At 44.9% G+C, this 20,486-nt stretch overlaps 1 protein-coding gene across 1 annotated transcript in view; it reads right to left on the bottom strand.

The window, feature by feature from the left end:
- The window catches only part of LOC141058752 (fatty acyl-CoA hydrolase precursor, medium chain-like), a 44,926-nt gene that overhangs the window by 8,235 nt on the left and 16,205 nt on the right, over window positions 1-20,486 (bottom strand). Inside the window, exons 8-9 of the mRNA XM_073554956.1 lie at window positions 18,868-18,963; window positions 16,919-17,059 (exon numbers count right to left, since the gene is read on the bottom strand). Coding sequence (XP_073411057.1) covers window positions 16,919-17,059; window positions 18,868-18,963 — 237 coding nt within the window. The remainder of the gene's footprint in view (window positions 1-16,918; window positions 17,060-18,867; window positions 18,964-20,486) is intronic.

The raw sequence follows: 20,486 nt of genomic DNA, 5'->3' as shown, positions 1-20,486 counted from the left end.
GTAGTATGTATGTGGTATGTATGTAGCATGTAGTATGTATGTAGCAAGCATGTAGTATGTATGTAGCATGCATGTAGTATGTATGTGGTATGTATGTAGCATGTAGTATGTATGTAGCAAGCATGTAGTATGTATGTAGCATGCATGTAGTATGTATGTAGTATATATGTGGTATGTATGTAGTATGTATGTAGTATATATGTAGTATATATGTAGTATGTATGTAGCATGTAGTATGTATGTAGCATGCATGTAGTATATATGTAGTATGTATGTAGCATGCATGTAGTATATATGTAGCATGTATGTAGTATGTATGTGGTATGTATGTAGCATGTAGTATGTATGTAGCATGCATGTAGTATGTATGTAGTATATATGTGGTATGTATGTAGTATGTATGTAGTATATATGTAGTATGTATGTAGTATATATGTAGTATGTATGTAGCATGTAGTATGTATGTAGTATATATGTAGTATGTATGTAGCATGCATGTAGTATGTATGTAGTATGTATGTAGCATGCATGTAGTATATATGTAGCATGTATGTAGTATGTATGTGGTATGTATGTAGCATGTAGTATGTATGTAGCATGCATGTAGTATGTATGTAGTATATATGTGGTATGTATGTAGTATGTATGTAGTATATATGTAGTATGTATGTAGTATATATGTAGTATGTATGTAGCATGTAGTATGTATGTAGTATATATGTAGTATGTATGTAGCATGCATGTAGTATGTATGTAGTATGTATGTAGTATATATGTAGTATGTATGTAGCATGTAGTATGTATGTAGTATTTTTTTTTTTTAACATTTAACACATTAGCCGGATGATGGGACTACTACTGTCCCATCATTGGCTAATGTGTCAATCACTGTCATGGTAGCAGGCATCGCCCGATGGGACTTGTAGTCCCATCGGATGATGCTTGCACAGACCCCCGGACATCAGCACAGCCCCCCGGCAGGCCGGCACAGCCCCCCGGCAGGCCGGTACAGACCCCCACAGGGTGCACAGACCACCGGCAGGCCGGCACAGCCCCCCGGCAGGCCGGTACAGACCCCCACAGGGTGCACAGACCACCGGCAGGCCGGCACAGCCCCCCGGCAGGCCGGTACAGACCCCCACAGGGTGCACAGACCACCGGCAGGCCGGCACAGCCCCCCGGCAGGCTGGTACAGACCCCGGGCAGTCCACACAGCCCCCCGGCAGGCCGGCACAGCCCCCCGGCAGGCCGGCAGAGACCCCCGGAAGGCCCGAAATGACGGCGCATCATGATGCGCACACACCGCGCATCATGATGACGTCAGGCCGTCAATCAACTGAACTTCCGATTCCGATGCCGAATTCCGATATTGAAAAAATATCGGAAGTCGGTATCGGAATTCCGATACAGCAAGTATCGGCCGATACCCGATACTTGCGGTATCGGAATGCTCAACACTAATGAAGAGATAATTCTGCTCTGTCCAAGAACTCTTCACCTTCCTTAATGATCTTCAACGTAGCTAACCTCTCTTCGAGATTTTGCAACTTTTCCTCCAGCAGGGACACAAGCTTGCATTTGTGGCATGTGAAGTTTGGCTTTTCCACTGGTAAATCTGTGAACATGTAGCAAGAAATGCAGCTCACCAAATGGCTCCTGGCCTCTTCCATCTTGAGATTTCTTAAAAACGTTGAAAGATGAGCCAAAAGTTTTTCCGATTTCCTCTTTTCAGCTGCAACGGCCAAAACCCAGTGATCGTTGAGCTCGCGGAGACTCTTCACTTATCCCAGAAGGCACTGGGAATATGCAAATGATCTCCTCAAGACTCTTCCCCTGGTTTATATATATGGGGGGGCAGGATGGAGACCTATGGGGGGGAGGCAAGATGGAGACCTATGGGCGGAGGCAAGATGGAGACCTATGGGCGGAGGCAAGATGGAGACCTATGGGCGGAGGCAGGATGGAGACCTATGGGGGAGGCAGGATGAAGACCTATGGGCGGAGGCAAGATGGAGACCTATGGGCGGAGGCAAGATGGAGAGCTATGGGCGGAGGCAAGATGGAGAGCTATGGGGGAGGCAGGAAGGAGATATATGGGGGGGCAGGATGGAGACCAATGGGGGGGCAGGATGGAGACCTATGGGGGGAGGCAGGATGGAGACCTATGGGGGGAGGCAGGATGGAGACCTATGGGGGGAGGCAGGATGGAGACCTATGGGGGGAGGCAGGATGGAGACCTATGGGGGGAGGCAAGATGGAGACCTATGGGGGGAGGCAGGAAGAAGACTTAAGGGGGGAGGCAGGAAGGAGACACATGGGGGGAGGCAGGAAGGAGACATATGGGGGGCAGGATGGAGACCTATAGGGGGCAGGATGGAGACCTATGGGGGGAGGCAAGATGGAGACCTATGGGCGGAGGCAAGATGGAGACCTATGGGCGGAGGCAAGATGGAGACCTATGGGCGGAGGCAAGATGGAGACCTATGGGCGGAGGCAGGATGGAGACCTATGGGGGAGGCAGGATGAAGACCTATGGGCGGAGGCAAGATGGAGACCTATGGGCGGAGGCAAGATGGAGAGCTATGGGCGGAGGCAAGATGGAGAGCTATGGGGGAGGCAGGAAGGAGATATATGGGGGGGCAGGATGGAGACCAATGGGGGGGGCAGGATGGAGACCAATGGGGGGGGCAGGATGGAGACCTATGGGGGGAGGCAGGATGGAGACCTATGGGGGGAGGCAGGATGGAGACCTATGGGGGGAGGCAGGATGGAGACCTATGGGGGGAGGCAGGATGGAGACCTATGGGGGGAGGCAAGATGGAGACCTATGGGGGGAGGCAGGAAGAAGACTTAAGGGGGGAGGCAGGAAGGAGACACATGGGGGGAGGCAGGAAGGAGACATATGGGGGGCAGGATGGAGACCTATGGGGGCAGGATGGAGACCTATGGGGAGGCAGGATGGAGACACATGGGGAGGCAGGATGGAGACACATGGGGAGGCAGGATGGAGACACATGGGGAGGCAGGATGGAGACACATGGGGAGGCAGGATGGAGACACATGGGGAGGCAGGATGGAGACACATGGGGAGGCAGGATGGAGACACATGGGGAGGCAGGATGGAGACACATGGGGAGGCAGGATGGAGACACATGGGGAGGCAGGATGGAGACACATGGGGAGGCAGGATGGAGACACATGGGGAGGCAGGATGGAGACACATGGGGAGGCAGGATGGAGACACATGGGGAGGCAGGATGGAGACACATGGGGAGGCAGGATGGAGACACATGGGGAGGCAGGATGGAGACATATGGGGAGGCAGGATGGAGACATATGGGGAGGCAGGATGGAGACATATGGGGAGGCAGGATGGAGACATATGGGGAGGCAGGATGGAGACATATGGGGAGGCAGGATGGAGACATAAGGGGGGCAGGATGGAGACCTATGGGGAGCAGGATGGAGACCTATGGGGAGCAGGATGGAGACCTATGGGGGGCAGGATGGAGACCTATGGGGAGCAGGATGGAGACCGATGGGGAGCCGGATGGAGACCTATGGGGGGTAGGATAGGAGAACATATGGGGGGTAGGATGACAGGACATACAGTTGAAACCAGAAGTTTCCATCCACTATATATAAAGACACATCTGTAGGTTTTTCTCAATATCTGACATATCAGAATAAACCTTTCCCGTTTTCGGTCAGTTAGGATGACCATAATTATTAATATTTGACAAATGCCAGAATGATGAGAGATAGAATGTTTTAAGGCAGGGGAAGAGTCTTGAGGAGATAATTTGCATATTCCAAGTGCCTTCTGGGATAAGTGAAGAGTCTCCGCGAATTTTGGCTCATCTTTCATTGTTTTTAAGAAATCTCAAGATGGAAGAGGCCAGGAGCCATTTGGTGAGCTGCATTTCTTGCTACATGTTCACAGACTTCCCAGTGGAAAAGCCAAACTTCACATGCCACAAATGCAAGCTTGTGTCCCTGTTGGAGGAAAAGTTGCAAAATCTCGAAGAGAGGTTAGCTACGCTGAAGATCATTAAGGAAGGTGAAGAGTTCTTAGACAGAGCAGAATTATCTCTTCATGTTACAGAAAGAGAAGAAATTCGAAGTGCACCAGAAGAAACAGAGGAATGGAGACATGTGACCCAGAGAAGCAGGAGGATCAGGAGGCAGTCAGCACCCATACTGCTCAGGAACCAGTACCAGGCTCTCACGCAGGAAAACGATGAAGATATACATCAGGATAAGACTTTGCCAACAAACAGCAACCTTGTACGCCTTCAGAGTCCTCCTGGATGGAGAAAGAAAAATGTTGTGAAGAAGCGGAGAGTGGTGGTCATGGGGGATTCCCTGCTGAGAGGAACAGAGGCCGCTATCTGCAGACCGGATATAACTTCAAGAGAAATGTGCTGTCTTCCAGGTGCAAAAATTAAAGATGTGGCTGACAGGATATCAGGACTCTTCAGACCTACAGATGACTACCCATTCCTGCTACTACATGTGGGGACAAATGACACCGCAAGAAACGACCTGGAAACCATCTGCAGAGACTTTGAAGACTTAGGCAAGAAAGTGAAAGAACTGGGAGCGCAGGTGGTCTTCTCTTCCATCCTCCCAGTGGATGGACATGGAACAAGGAGGTGGAATAAGATTCTGCAGGTGAACAACTGGCTACGTCGATGGTGCCGTCAGCAACGATTTGGATTTCTGGATCACGGAGTGAACTACTTATACGATGGACTACTTGCTAGAGATGGGGTGCACCTTACGAAGACTGGAAAGCATGTATTTGGAAGTCGCCTTGCTACACTTGTAAGGAGAGCTTTAAACTAGAACAACATGGGAAGGGAAGCAAAAGACCAGAAAAAGCCATACACCTGACAAATGCTATTGAGAACTCTGCTATTAGAAGTGGAAAGGAAGAACAAAGACAAAAGAATCTAATTAATACAAATATTGGAGAAAGAGAAACCAATCACAAACTAAAATGTTTCTATACTAATGCACAAAGCATGGGTAACAAACAAGGAGAATTGGAACTACTAACACAGGAAAAGAAATATGATGTCATTGGAATCACTGAAACTTGGTGGGACGATACACATGATTGGAATACAAGACTAGAAGGATACAACTTATTTGCAAGAAACAGACTTGATAAACGAGGAGGAGGCGTCGCATTGTATGTTAGAAACGCGTATATCTGCACAGAGATCCAAGCTTCAGAGACTGGGAGTTCTGTGGAAACTGTTTGGGTAAGAATACAAGGACAGAACAATGGAAAGGACACCATTGTAGGCATTTACTACAGGCCGCCTGTGCAAGCTGAAGATATGGATGTACTCTTTATGCATCAAATGGCCGAGTTCTCCAAAAAATATGACATAGTGGTCATGGGAGATTTCAACTATCCAGATATTTGTTGGGAATCTCTCTCAGGCAAAACTAACAGGTCAAGGAAATTCTTATCCTCTCTTGCTGACAACTTTATCTTCCAAAAGGTAGGGGAGAAAACAAGGGGAACTGCTACATTGGATCTAATCCTTATAAACAGGGAGGAAATGGTTGAGGAGGTAAAAGTGGCTGGGACCCTAGGAGGTAGCGACCATGCCATTTTAGAATTTTGGATAACTAGAGGAGGAAGACCTGTGAAGACTCAGACGTCAAGGTTAGATTTCAGAAAGGCAGATTTTAAGGGATTCAGAAATAGAATTGGAGGGATCCAATGGCTGGATATTCTTAAAGACAAAAATGTCCAGGAAGGATGGGAAATCTTGAAAAATGAAATTCTCAAAGCACAATTGTTAACAATTCCTAAAAGAGGGAAGAATAGGAGGCATTTAAGGAAACCAGGATGGATGAACACAGAACTTAAGCACATGCTAAAAAGGAAGAAAAAAATGTTTATAAAATGGAAAGAAGGAGGCATATCTAAAGAAGAATATAATGCTGTCTGCAGAACCTGCAGGGCACAAATCAGATTATCTAAAGCTGACAATGAATTGAGGCTTGCAAGAGATGTCAAAAGCAATAATAAAGGATTTTGGGGATATGTCAAAAGTAAAAGAAAAGTCAAAGATGCTATAGGATTTTTACAGGATGAAAATGATGAAATGGTAAGACAGGATGTTGAGAAGGCCGAACTTTTAAATTCCTATTTTGCATCTGTTTTCTCTCAGAAAGGAAATGTAACATCAACTGTTCTTCACTGTCCTATTAAGGGAATAGAAGAATCCAGGATATCTATAAACAGAAAGATAGTGAGGAAACATTTAGCTAACCAAATGAATTCAAGTCTCCAGGTCCAGATGAATTACACCCCAGAGTACTGAAGGAGATAGCAGAAGAAATGTTTGAACCCCTCTCCATAATCTTTGAAAATTCTTGGAGAACAGGAGAAGTCCCAGAAGACTGGAGAAGAGCAAATGTTGTTCCTATCTTCAAAAAGGGGAAGAAGGTGGACCCAGGCATCTATAGGCTGGTGAGTCTGACTTCTCTACCAGGAAAGATCTTTGAACAAATTATTAAACAACATGTATGTCAGTACCTGGATAAGAATGAAGTGATTAAACAGAGTCAGCATGGGTTTGTAACTAATAAGTCATGTCAGACTAACTTAATTTCCTTCTATGACGGAATCACTGATTGGGTGGATCAAGGAAATGCTGTAGATATAGTATATCTTGACTTCAGCAAAGCATTTGACAAAGTCTCTCATACAATCCTTATTGAAAAAATGACTAAGTATGGAATGGACAAGGCAATTGTTAGGTGGATTCATAACTGGCTTAGTGATCGGACCCAAAGAGTGGTTGTAAATGGCTGCACATCCAGTTGGAAGAATGTCTCAAGTGGGGTACCACAGGGCTCTGTCCTGGGCCCTGTATTGTTCAACATCTTTATCAACGATTTAGATGAAGGAATCGAGGGTTAACTGATTAAATTTGCTGAGTGATGACACAAAGCTAGGAGGGATAGCTAATACTAGAGAAGAGAGAGAGGATTCAAAAAGATATAAATAAACTGGAGCAGTGGGCAGCAACTAACAGAATGGTTTTTAACAGGGAAAAATGTAAAGTACTACATCTGGGCAATAAAAATGAAAAGAGCATATACAGAATGGGAGGAATAGGCCTAAGCAAGAGCACATGTGAAAAAGATTTGGGTATACTAATAGATCACAGACTGAATATGAGTCAACAGTGTGATGCAGCAGCAAAAAAGGCAAATGCAATTCTAGGATGTATTAACAGAAGCATACAGTCTAGATCACGTGAAGTCATTATTTCCCTCTACTCCTCTTTGGTCAGACCTCATCTGGAATATTGTGTCCAGTTTTGGGCACCACATTTTAAAAAAGACATCAACAAACTGGAGCAAGTTCAGAAAAGGGCGACCAGAATGGTGACCGGTCTGCAAACCCTGTCTTATGAGGAAAGGCTGCAGGATTTGGGATTGTTTAGTTTGCAAAAGAGAAGACTGAGAGGAGACTTAATAGCTGTTTACAAATATCTAAAGGGCTGTCACATTGTAGAAGGATCAACTTTATTCTCATTTGCACAAGGAAAGACTAGAAGCAATGGGATGAAACTGAATGGGAGGAGACACAGATTAGATATTAGAAAAATCTTTTTGACAGTTAGAGTGATCAATGAGTGGAACAAGCTGCCACGAGAAGTGGTGAGTTCTCCTTCAATGGAAGTCTTCAAACAGAGGCTGGACAGACATCTGACTGGGATGATTTAGTGAATCCTGCTTTGAGCAGGGGGTTGGACCAGATGGCCCAGGAGGTCCCTTCCAACTCTACAATTCTATTCTATTCTATTACTTACTGCAAAGTTAAAAGTTTCCATACACTAAGAGAGTTGTGGACTTGCACAAGTCTGGCTCATCCTTGGGTACAATTTCAGGATACCTGAAGGTGCCTAGTTCATCTGTACAAACAATTATATGCAAGTAGAAATAAGATGGGAATGTCCAGCCATCATACCGCTCAGGAAGGAGACGAGTTCCCAGAGATTAACGTGCTTTGGTCTGACATGTGCAGATCAACCGAAGAACAAAAGCAAAAGACCTTGTGAAGAAGACAGCGGAAGCTGGTAAGTTTGTGTCAATATCCACAGTACTGTATCAACATGGGCTGAAAGCCACTCTGCCCGGAAGAAGCCATTACTCCAAAAGAAACACAGTGATTACTGGTGACATTATACACATTTATTACCTGAACAATATACACTACATACAGAGCTCCTGTGTATAATGTCACTGGTGATCCCTGTATTACATGTATACTATACACAGTATACTATATACAGAGCTCCTGTGTATAATATCACTGGTGATCCCTGTATTACCTGTACACTATATACAGTATACTATATACAGAGCTCCTGTGTATAAAGTCACTGGTGATCCCTGTATTACCTGTACACTATATACAGTATACTATATACAGAGCTCCTGTGTATAATGTCACTGGTGATCTCTGTATTACCTGTACACTATATACAGAGCTCCTGTGTATAATGTCACTGGTGATCCCTGTATTACCTGTACACTATATACAGTATACTATATACAGAGCTTCTGTGTATAATGTCACTGGTGATCCCTGTATTACCTGTACACTATATACAGTATACTATATACAGAGCTCCTGTGTATAAAATCACTGGTGATCCCTGTATACTGTATACAGTATACTATATACAGAGCTTCCGTGTATAATGTCACTGGTGATCCCTGTATTACCTGTATACTATATACAGTATACTATATACAGAGCTCCTGTGTATAAATGTTGTGAGTTCATTTTCTGGTCCACCAGTTGTGAGTTCTCCTTCCAGGCTCCCTCTGGTGGTAACAGGAGGTAGTGAGGCTGATTTAATCAGTAGAGATCTGCCACCTGATAATGAGGATGACGATTGGACCTCAGGAATCTCAGACTGGATTTAAGACAGCCGACGCCCTATTCTGGTGCTGCTGATTCCTTCTGGCTTGTCAGGTCTTGGTTTTCAGCTCTGCTCCAGTCATCTAAAGCTAAGTTTTTCTGCTAATGTTCACACTTGATTTTGTTGGTCTATTCAGTTTTATGTGTGGTCAGCCAGCCCCGGCTGGGGCTGCACTAAATTTCCACTCTTATTTATCTGTATTTGCCAATTTGCTTTTTGTCCCTTATTAGATTGGCCTCTTTTTGCTCTGTCTCAGAATATTTCAGAGTGCTGATATAGTGGGAGAAGTCTAGTGACTTCAGGGTTAATTTTGCTATCAGAAGTGTTGGACTTTGTTTTTGTAGGGTTTTTTGCAGATTGCAGACAGTGTCTTTCCTTTCCTATCCTTTCTAGTTAGTTTGGGCCCCATCGTTTGCTCAGCCTATTTTCCTGCCTGTGTTTGTGCTTTCATCTTGTTTCACCGTCAATACATGTGTGGGGGCTGTCTAATCCTTTGGGGGTCTGCTCTAGGGCAGTTAGTTTTCCCCTTTTCTTGCTTCAGGCTTATTTAGTCCTCCGGCTGTGACGAAGCATCTAGGACTAACGTAGGTACGCTCCACGGCTGCCGCTAGTTGTGTGGTTAGGATCAGGGATCTTTAATCTGCATAGCTACCAACCTCTCTGGTTTTCTGTGACTTAGCTTGTTTTGTTTTTTTCTCCTCGGTGACCCATTCATAACATATCAAGTCACTGGTGATCCCTGTAATACCTGTACACTATATACAGTCATATGTTAACGTTTGGGCACCCCTATTAATGTTAACCTTTTTTCTTTATAACAATTTTGTTTTTTGCAATCAGTTTCATACATCTAATAACTGATGGACTCCGTTATATTTCTGGATTCAAATGAGGTTTATCGTACTAACAGAAAATGTGCAATCTGAATTTAAACCAAATTTGACCGCTGCAAAAGTATGAGCACCCTTATCCTTTTCTTGGTTTGAACACTCCTAACTACTTTTTACTGACTTCCTGAAGCACTAAATTGGTTTTGTAACCTCATTGAGCTTTGAACTTCATAGCCAGGTGTATCAAATCATGAGAAAAGGTATTTAAAGTGGCCACTTGCAAGTAGTTCTCCTATTTGATTCTCCAATGAAGAGTGGCATCATGGGCTCCTCAAAACAACTCTCAAATGATCTGAAAACAAAGATTATTCAACATAGCTTTTCAGGGTAAGGATACAAAAAGTTGTCTCAGAAATTTAACCTGTCAGTTTCCACTGTGAGGAACATAGTAAGGAAATGGAAGAACACAGGTACAGTTCTTGTTAAGCCCACAAGTGGCAGGCCAAGAAAAATATCAGAAAGGCAGAGAAGAAGAATGGTGAGAACAGTCACGGACAATCCACAGACCACCTCCAAAGACCGGCAGCATCATCTTGATGCAGATGGTGTCACTGTGCATCGTCCAACAATACAGCGCACCTTGCACAAGGAGAAGCTGTATGGGAGAGTGATGCGAAAGAAGCTGTTTCTGCAAGCACGCCACAAACAGAGTCGCCTGAGGTATGCAAAAGCACATTTGGACAAGCCAGTTACATTTTGGAAGAAGGTCCTGTGGACTGATGAAACAAAGATTGAGTTGTTTGGTCATACAAAAAGGCGTTATGCATGGAGGCTAAAAAACACAGCATTCCAAGAAAAACACTTGCTACCCACAGTAAAATTTGGTGGAGGTTCCATCATGCTTTGGGGCTGAGTGGCCAATGCCGGCACCGGGAATCTTGATAAAGTTGAGGGTCGCATGGATTCAACTCAGTATCAGCAGATTCTTGACAATAATGTGCAAGAATCAGTGATGAAGTTGAAGTTACGCAGGGGATGGATATTTCAGCAAGACAATGATCCAAAACACCGCTCCAAATCTACTCAGGCATTCATGCAGAGGAACAATTACAATGTTCTGGAATGGCCATCCCAGTCCCCAGACCTGAATATCATTGAACATCTGTGGGATGATTTGAAGCGGGCTGTCCATGCTCGGCGACCAACAAAACTTAACTGAACTGGAATTGTTTTGTAAACAGGAATGGTCACAAATAACTTCATCCAGGATCCAGGAACTCATTAATAGCTACAGGAAGCGACTAGAGGCTGTTATTTTTGCTAAAGGAGGATCTACGAAATATTAATGTCACTTTTATGTTGAGGTGCCCATACTTTTGCACCGGTAAAATTTTGTTAAAATGCAGATTGCACATTTTCTGTTAGTACAATAAACCTCATTTGAATCCAGAAATATAACTGAGTCCACCAGTTATTAGATATATGAAACTGAAATAGCTGTTGCAAACCCCAAAATTGTTATAAAGAAAAAAGGTTAACATTAATAGGGGTGCCCAAACTTTAACATATGACTGTACAGTATACTATATACAGAGCTCCTGTGTATAATGTCACTGGTGATCCCTGTATTACCTGTACACTATATACAGAGCTCCTGTGTATAATGTCACTGGTGGTCACAGTATTACCTGTGCACTGACAAACAGAGCTCCTGTGTTTAATGTCACTGATAATCACTGTATACAGAGCTCTTGTGTAATAATGTCACTGGTGATCACTGTATACAGAGTGCCTGTGTATAATGTCCCTGGTGAGTCAGTGTTTTATCTGTGCAAGGACACTATACACTGTACACGATGTACAGAGCTCCTGTGTATAACAATACTATTGGTAATAATAGCATTGTTTTTTTATTATTAATGATCAGTATTGTAGTGGTAATATGTGGTCTGGTCACAATGTGGCACTATCATTTTATTGACACCTTTGATGATCGGAGCAACGATGTACGGACTATTATACAGGATTTGTGGGAGATACCTAGGGCAGAAAAGGATTTAATAGATGTTTTGTCTGAGAGACCCAAGATCACCTCTCGGAGGGGTAAGAACCTCAGAGATCATCTCGTCCACAGTCATTTTGTAGAGAAGAAAACTGGCAACATATGGCTGGAAAACATTAACAAAAAAACCTTTAAATGTAGGCGATGCAAGGCCTGAAACTGTTTTTAAAAGTAAGATATTCACCAGTGTTGTGGTAAAAGAAGTGTTTGCCAACTGTGAGTTGGCAAACTGCGAGTTTGCAAACTGCAAGACAAAGGGAGAGGTTTACATGGCTACATGTCATTGTCCACATAACTACGTGGGCAAGACCAAACGTGAGCTCGGAAGGCGTATCCTCTACCATATAGGAGATATTAGAAGAAAAGAAGAAACCAATCTAGACATATGCTTGAGACGCACTCTGAGAATCCATTTGCCTTTTCAGGTGGTTGAGGTGCTACGTGCTCCCCTAAGAGGTGGCAACTGGGATCAGTTGCTGCTCCAAAAGGGAGTGTGGATGAATCCACAGGCGGCGGTCCTGCAGCAACTATGCCGATATGGTTATCATAAACTATCACCCTGAGTAACTGCGGCTCGATGTCTAACACTGATCATGGCAGGTATAAGAAATGATGAAACACGTAGGGATGGATTTAAGGTGGTTTGCAGCTAGGGAGATTAGCTGCAGCTAAAAGAGAGATCAAGATCTAGTTTTCAAGGATGTAAGGAATAGGAGAATGAAAGCTATTGTATTATGACTACTACAATAGTAAATGTGGTGCATCAACACTTTATCTGATAGATCTCATTGACTACCTTATTACTAGTGGTAAAGTGGGATCCAATACAATTACCCTGGCTAAATAACATCGCCAATGCGAGAACTAAAAGGAGACAGATTATTATATTCCAGTGACATCCGCTAAATATACATGGAATAAGTGTCCTCTACCGCTACTATAAATATCATATAACAGTTCATATTTCATACATCACTAATATGACTGCTAGACAGCCACAGCACTGATAATATCGTCTATTAGTCAGATTTGCCGTATTTTTGGTGATAAATTAGATTTCCAACACCCCTTTTCATATTCATATTGTTGGCACTGAGTTAATATTTTAAATTCACATCTAGACTAGTTTTATTAATCCTAATCAAAGTTAATTTGTAACTATGACACCAATTTGATTAGTCCGTGAAAATCTGGCACTGTTTGTACCCTGTATGTGTTATTATTCAGTCACTATGTGGTGGTAATATGTGGTCCTGCCATGGTGGGCGCTATTTGCTTCTTCTAGGTGTTACTACCACCACATAGTGACCAAATAATATGTTGAATGGTCATGGTGTGGTGGTATTTGTCCCTTGTATATGGTATTATTTGGTCACTATGCGGTGGTAATATGTGGTCCCTCCATTGTGTAATGGTATTTGTCCCTTGTATGTGGTATTATTCGGTCATTTAAAAAAAATGTATGTTACCGTAAAGCAAGATCAATAGAAATATACCTTAAAATAGTATTGGATAATTGGATATTTTAACAAAATGTTTAATAAGTGCAGAGCGGCAGTGGAGAAAATCTCTCTTAGCAGAAGACTTCATCCACTATAAGTTCATGCTCAAACCTATAACTCTGCCCTTCATCTGGCCAAACAATCCTACTTCACCACCCTCATCACCTCACTATCCAACAACCCAAGATGACTTTTTGAAACCTTAAACTCCCTTCTGAAACCTAAAGTACAGGCCCCCATCACCAACCTCAGCGGTGAGGATCTGGCCACTTATTTCCTAGAAAAAATCAACCACATACATCAGGATATCTCAGCCCAATCTCCTCAGTGCCTGGATCCCCTTCCCTGCCGCACCTCAAGCTCACTAGATATTTTTGAGCCTGTTTCAGAAGAAGAAGTTTTCAAGCTCCTCGCTTCCGCTCGGCCTACAACCTGCAACATCTCCTGCAGTCTCTCTCACCAGTGGTCACCACTCACCTGACTAAAATATTTAACCTCTCTCTTTCTTCAGGTATATTTCCCTCCTCATTTAAACATGCCATCATAACCCCTTTACTTAAAAAGCCATTCCTGGACCAGAACTGCACTGCTAACTACAGACCTGTCTCTAACCTTTCCTTCATCTCTAAACTCCTGGAACACTTGGTCCACTCCCGTCTAATCCGCTATCTCTTGGATAACTCTCTTCTCGAGCCTCTACAATCCGGTTTCCGCTCTTTACACTCTACTGAAACTGCCCTCACTAAAGTCTCTAATGATCTAATAACAGCTAAATCTAATGGTCACTGCTCCCTGCTGATTCTCCTGGATTTCTCTGCCGCATTTGACACTGTGGATCACCAGCTCCTCCTCACTATGCTCCGCTCTATATGCCTCAAGGACACAGCCCTCTCCTGGTTCTCCTCCTACCTCTCTGACCGCTCCTTCACTGTATCTTTTGCCGGCTCCTCTTCCTCTCCTCGCCCCCTATCGGGGTCCCACAAGGCTCAGTCCTAGGCCCCCTCCTCTTCCCTCTATACACTGCCCCTATTGGACAAACAATCAGCAGATTTGGGTTCCAGTATCATCTCTATGCTGATGACACCCAATTATACACTTCTTCCCCTAACATCACCCCTACCCCAATTCAAAATACCAAGGATTGTCTGTCTGCTGTCTCTAACATCATGTCCTCCCTCTATCTGAAACTAACTCTCCAAAACTGAACTTCTTGTGTTTCTCCCCTCTACTAACCTCACTCTACCTAACATCGAAATAACCCTGGAGGGTTCAACCATAACTCCCAAGCAGCATGCCCGCTGTCTTGGAGTCATATTCGACACCGAACTTTCCTTTACTCCCTATATCAGATCACTCACTCGCTCTTGTCACCTGCATCTTAAAAACATCTCCAGAATCCGACCTTTTCTCACCTTTGAAACTGCTAAGACTCTTACTGTCGCTCTTATTCATTCTCGTCTGGACTACTGCAACTCTCTTCTGATCGGTCTCCCTCTTACCAAACTTTCTCCTCTCCAATCCATCTTGATTGCGGCAGCCAGGGTCATATTTCTGTCCAGCCGCTTCACCGATGCCTCTACCTTGTGCCAGTCATTACACTGGTTACCTATTCGCTACAGGATCCAGTATAAACTCCTCTCTCTCACCCACAAAGCTCTCCACTGTTCTGCACCGCCTTATATCTCCTCTCTCATCTCTGTCTATCGCCCTACATGTGCCCTCCGTTCTACAAATGACCTAAGACTAACATCCCCCGTAATCCGAACCTCGCACCTCCGTTTCCAAGACTTCTCTCGTGCTGCTCTAGCTCTCTGGAATGCGCTTCCCCAGACGATCAGACTGATACCTAGCCCCGACCTATTCAAGCGCGCTTTGAAAACCCATCTCTTCAAACAAGCCTACCACATCAACTACTCAGTAAACTAACTTTGCCCTGTTCCCTCCTTCCAAATATTATTCTGAATCTGCACCCTACTATCATCTGTCCCCACACCCTCCATGCACACGATAACTGCACTTAATACTTGACTATTGCACTTAAACACACGGGCTGATGACCGGATCATGCAGCTTTATATGAAAATCCCTATTATAATTGCCAGACCTGAATTAACAAGCACTTTTCACCTACTGTGTCCCCCTCATTTCCTTGTAGATTGTAAGCTTGCGAGCAGGGACCTCACTCCTAATGTCACTGTTTAAATTGTCTTAACTTGTATTGAATTTATTGTCTGTACATGTCCCCGCTTAATTGTAAAGTGCTGCGGAATATGTTGGCGCTATATAAATAAAAATGATTATTATTATTATTATTATAATAAGTTAGAGTAAAGTAAGGCCCAGCCAAAAGAGTTTACCTTGTCGTGGTGGCGGCTTACAAATCTTTTGGCCAATACAAAAGCTGCTGGTTATGTTTGTGGTATGGTGTTCTATTGGAACTGTTAATGTGTGATTGGTGAGGACGGGGTGCAGAAGTGGAGTTTTTCCAAAAGTGGGCGGCAGGACTGTAGAAAGTTTGAGGGTGGAGGCGGAGATGGGCTGGAGCCTGGGCGGAGTCTCAAGAGGGCTCAAAAATGTTACTAGTATGGGGCCCTGAAATTCCTGGTGGCAGCCCTGATTATTATTATTACACCTACTACATATTTGGATAGGATCTTGGAGATGGGGATACCCCTTTCCTGCCTTAAAGTTCCAGCGATCGTCAGGCAAAATGATGGGTATGAAAAGCGGTCATCTGGTTATCCCAAAATACAAGTATGCAGGAACTCTGTCTCATACTTTACAACTCAACAGGAAAGTCTCAAAAGTTGCCAGAAAAAAAAGGGAAGACTTCCCCGAAGTCAGGAGGAACCGGCAACACTCATGGGAGACTGAAAGGCAGGAAATCGGGAAGGTTTTTGTGCATGTGGACATAAAGTTCATTCTTTAGGGGGAATAATGGACGACAATCGCCTGTCACCTCCTCCAGCAGATAAATGACTTGAATCAGTTTTCAGGATGACCAAAACCGAATTACATCCTTATGGCCCAAATAATCAGGAAGCATTAAGTAAAATTCATAAGCAGTAGCGTGATGAAGAAGGTGATTCCCTATTCACAATCCCAAAAAAGCAGCCATCTGTGTATACGTCTCTCCATACTGGATAAAAAAAACCTTGGGGCTGTAAAGCGTGTTGTATTCATCAGACTGGGTGATGGATGTCAGTCTTCATCATATTTCCTGATCATTTGCACCAATCTTGGTCAGATCAGAAACTGATCCAAGTCATGTATCTGGTTGCTTTGACCTCAGAAATTCCTTCAGGAAGGGTCACGACAGGCTGCATTTACACGACTATACCCCCCCATGTTGTGCCTATACCTGCACATCACCAAAAGCAAGCCTCCATTATCTGTCTGATGCACTGACTTCCATCCTGCTGACTTTACTGGTGCCTTTTATTTATAATTTTTGCTACACATTGCAAAGCTTGATACATTTGGTTTCCACTCTGCATTTCCTTTCCTTGCTCTCGATGATTACATTGCAGCCATCAGTACTAATGAGCTGCCACCTACCGATAGGAATACCCAGCCGAACTCGTGATTGTTCATTCCCAGGAGGAATGGGACCTTGTTACTTTCCTTGTTAGCAAACATCGTCACTGGTGGTTTAGGTAGAAAAACGCCGTCCACACAGGCAGGAAGAAACAGCAAGCCCTGCAGAGACAGGCGACACGTCAGGCAGGACACTGACCCAGTCACATCTGTGGTGGATCGGTGGGTACAAGCACACACATATGCAACAGACAGACATTGTTGATGTGAAATTGCTCCATATTGAAGAATGTTACGTTACACAAGTGAAAGGTAGAGACAGCGAAGGGCAGGATAATTGCTCCATTTCTAGTGGGTTTATTTTTTACAAATAGATTTACGATTCACAGATGCCCCCTTATACTGCAGTTATAGATGGCCCCGTACGCTGCCTGCCACAGATGTCCTGTACGCTGCCTGCCACAGATGCCCTGTACGCTGCCTGCCAGATGAACCATACGCAGCCTGCCACAGATGAACCGTACGCAGCCTGCCACAGATGCCCCGTACGCAGCCTGCCACAGATGCCCCGTACGCTGCCTGCCACAGATGTCCCCATACACTGCAGTTATATATGGCCCCGTATGCTGCCTGCCACAGATGCCCCTGTACGCTGCCTGCCACAGATGTCCTGTACGCTGCCTGCCACAGATGTACCATACACTGCCTGCCACAGATGTTCCCGTACGCTGCCTGCCACAGATGCCCCCACACACTGCACTTATAGATGGCCCCGTATGCTGCCTGCCACAGATGCCCTGTACGCTGCCTGCCACAGATGCCCTGTACACTGCCTGCCAGATGAACCATACGCAGCCTGCCACAGATGAACCATACGCAGCCTGCCACAGATGTCATGTACGCTGCCTGCCACAGATGTACCATACACTGCCTGCCACAGATGTTCCCGTACGCTGCCTGCCACAGATGCCCCCACACACTGCACTTATAGATGGCCCCGTATGCTGCCTGCCACAGATGCCCCGTACGCTGCCTGCCACAGATGTCCCCTTTCGCTGCCGTCCACAAATGCCCCGTACGCTGCCTGCCACAGATGTACCATACACTGCCTGCCACAGATGCCCCCATACACTGCAGTTATAGATGGCACTGTACGCTTCCTGCCACAGATGCCCTCATACACTGCAGCCTGCCACAGATGCCCTCATACACTGCAGCCTGCCACAGATGTCCTGTACGCTGCCTGCCACAGATGTACCATACACTGCAGTTATAGATTGCCCCGTATGTTGCCTGCCACAGATGTGCCATACACTGCCTGCCACAGATGTCCTCGTGTCGTACGCTGCCAGCCACAGATGCCCCTTTGCTGCCGGCCACAGATGCCCCGTACGCTGCCTGCCATAGATGTCCCGTACGCTGCCTGCCACAGATGCCCCGTATGCTGCCGGCCAGAGATGCCCCGTACGCTGCCTGCTACAGATGCCTCGTACGCTGCCTGCCACAGATGCCTCGAACGCTGCCTGCCACAGATGCCCCGTACGCTGCTTGCCACAGATGCCCCGTACGCTGCTTGCCACAGAAGTCCCGTACGCTGCCTGCCACAGATGCCCCGTACGCTGCCTGCCACAGATGCCCTGTACGCTGCCTGTGATGTGGGTGGGGTTACTTCGAAAGAGGACTACAAGGCACAAAGCAACTAGTCCTCCAGTGAATCTCCTGCTAATTTTTTGTTAAAGTACAACAAGCAGCTCAATAAGTGACACATTGCAGGAATCAGGGTGTCTGCCCCAATATCATGCTACTCTCAGATTACATTAAATTACCTTTACAAAGGGAGTGAATCCGACGGTAGCTCTTCAGATGCACATGAAAGAGGCACCAGAGGGGAGGCCACATTAATAACGAGGAGAAATAAAAGAAATTGCACAATTTACTTAAATTTTATATCCGAGTGACATGACACCTACCATTTTTTTGGAAATAGTGTAAATTTCTTCCTCTGATTTCTTCGTCAGACAGTCGGCTATGGAGGCGAAATCACAGCCCGATAACTCCGATATTATCTGCAAAGGAAATTGGCCTTACAGTGGGGAAAAAAAGTATTTAGTCAGTCAGCAATAGTGCAAGTTCCACCACTTAAAAAGATGAGAGGCGTCTGTAATTTACATCATAGGTAGACCTCAACTATGGGAGACAAACTGAGATAAAAAAATCCAGAAAATCACATTGTCTGGTTTTTTTTCATTTTATTTGCATATTATGGTGGAAAACAAGTATTTGGTCAGAAACAAAATTTCATCTCAATACTTTGTGATATATCCTTTGTTGGCAATGACAGAGGTCAAACGTTTTCTGTAAGTCTTCACAAGGTTGCCACACACTGTTGTTGGTATGTTGGCCCATTCCTCCATGCAGATCTCCTCTACATCAGTGATGTTTTTGGCTTTTCGCTTGGCAACACGGACTTTCAACTCCCTCCAAAGGTTTTCTATAGGGATGAGATCTGGAGACTGGCTAGGCCACTCCAGGACCTTGAAATGCTTCTTACGAAGCCACTCCTTCGTTGCCCTGGCGGTGTGCTTTGGATCATTGTCATGTTGAAAGACCCAGCCACGTTTCATCTTCAATGCCCTTGCTGTTGGAAGGAGGTTTGCACTCAAAATCTCCCGATACATGGCCCCATTCATTCTTTCATGTACCCGGATCAGTCGTCCTGGCCCCTTTGCAGAGAAACAGCCCCAAAGCATGATGTTTCCACCACCATGCTTTACAGTAGGTATGGTGTTTGATGGATGCAACTCAGTATTCTTTTTCCTCCAAACACGACAAGTTGTGTTTCTACCAAACAGTTCCAGTTTGGTTTCATCAGACCATAGGACATTCTCCCAAAACTCCTCTGGATCATCCAAATGCTCTCTAGCAAACTTCAGACGGGCCCGGACATGTACAGGCTTAAGCAGTGGGACACGTCTGGCACTGCAGGATCTGAGTCCATGGTGGCGTAGTGTGTTACTTATGGTAGGCCTTGTTACATTGGTCCCAGCTCTCTGCAGTTCATTCACTAGGTCCCCCCGCGTGGTTCTGGGATTTTTGCTCACCGTTCTTGTGATCATTCTGACCCCAAGGGGTGAGATTTTGCGTGGAGCACCAGATCGAGGGAGATTATCAGTGGTCTTGTATGTCTTCCATTTTCTAATTATTGCTCCCACAGTTGATTTCTTCACTCCAAGCTGGTTGGCTATTGCAGATTCAGTCTTCCCAGCCTGGTGCAGGGCTACAATTTTGTTTCTGGTGTCCTTTGACAGCTCTTTGGTCTTCACCATAGTGGAGTTTGGAGTCAGACTGTTTGAGGGTGTGCACAGGTGTCTTTTTATACTGATAACAAGTTTAAACAGGTGCCATTACTACAGGTAATGAGTGGAGAAAAGAGGAGACTCTTAAAGAAGAAGTTACAGGTCTGTGAGAGCCAGAAATCTTGATTGCTTGTTTCTGACCAAATACTTATGTTCCACCATAATATGCAAATAAAATGAAAAAAAAACAGACAATGTGATTTTCTGGATTTTTTTTTCTCAGTTTGTCTCCC

Source organism: Dendrobates tinctorius, unplaced genomic scaffold (genome assembly GCF_039654945.1).
Source record: "Dendrobates tinctorius isolate UK_male_01 unplaced genomic scaffold, ASM3965494v1 ptg000214l, whole genome shotgun sequence".
Lineage (NCBI taxonomy): Eukaryota > Metazoa > Chordata > Amphibia > Anura > Dendrobatidae > Dendrobates > Dendrobates tinctorius.
This window is presented reverse-complemented; position numbering and strand designations above follow the sequence as displayed.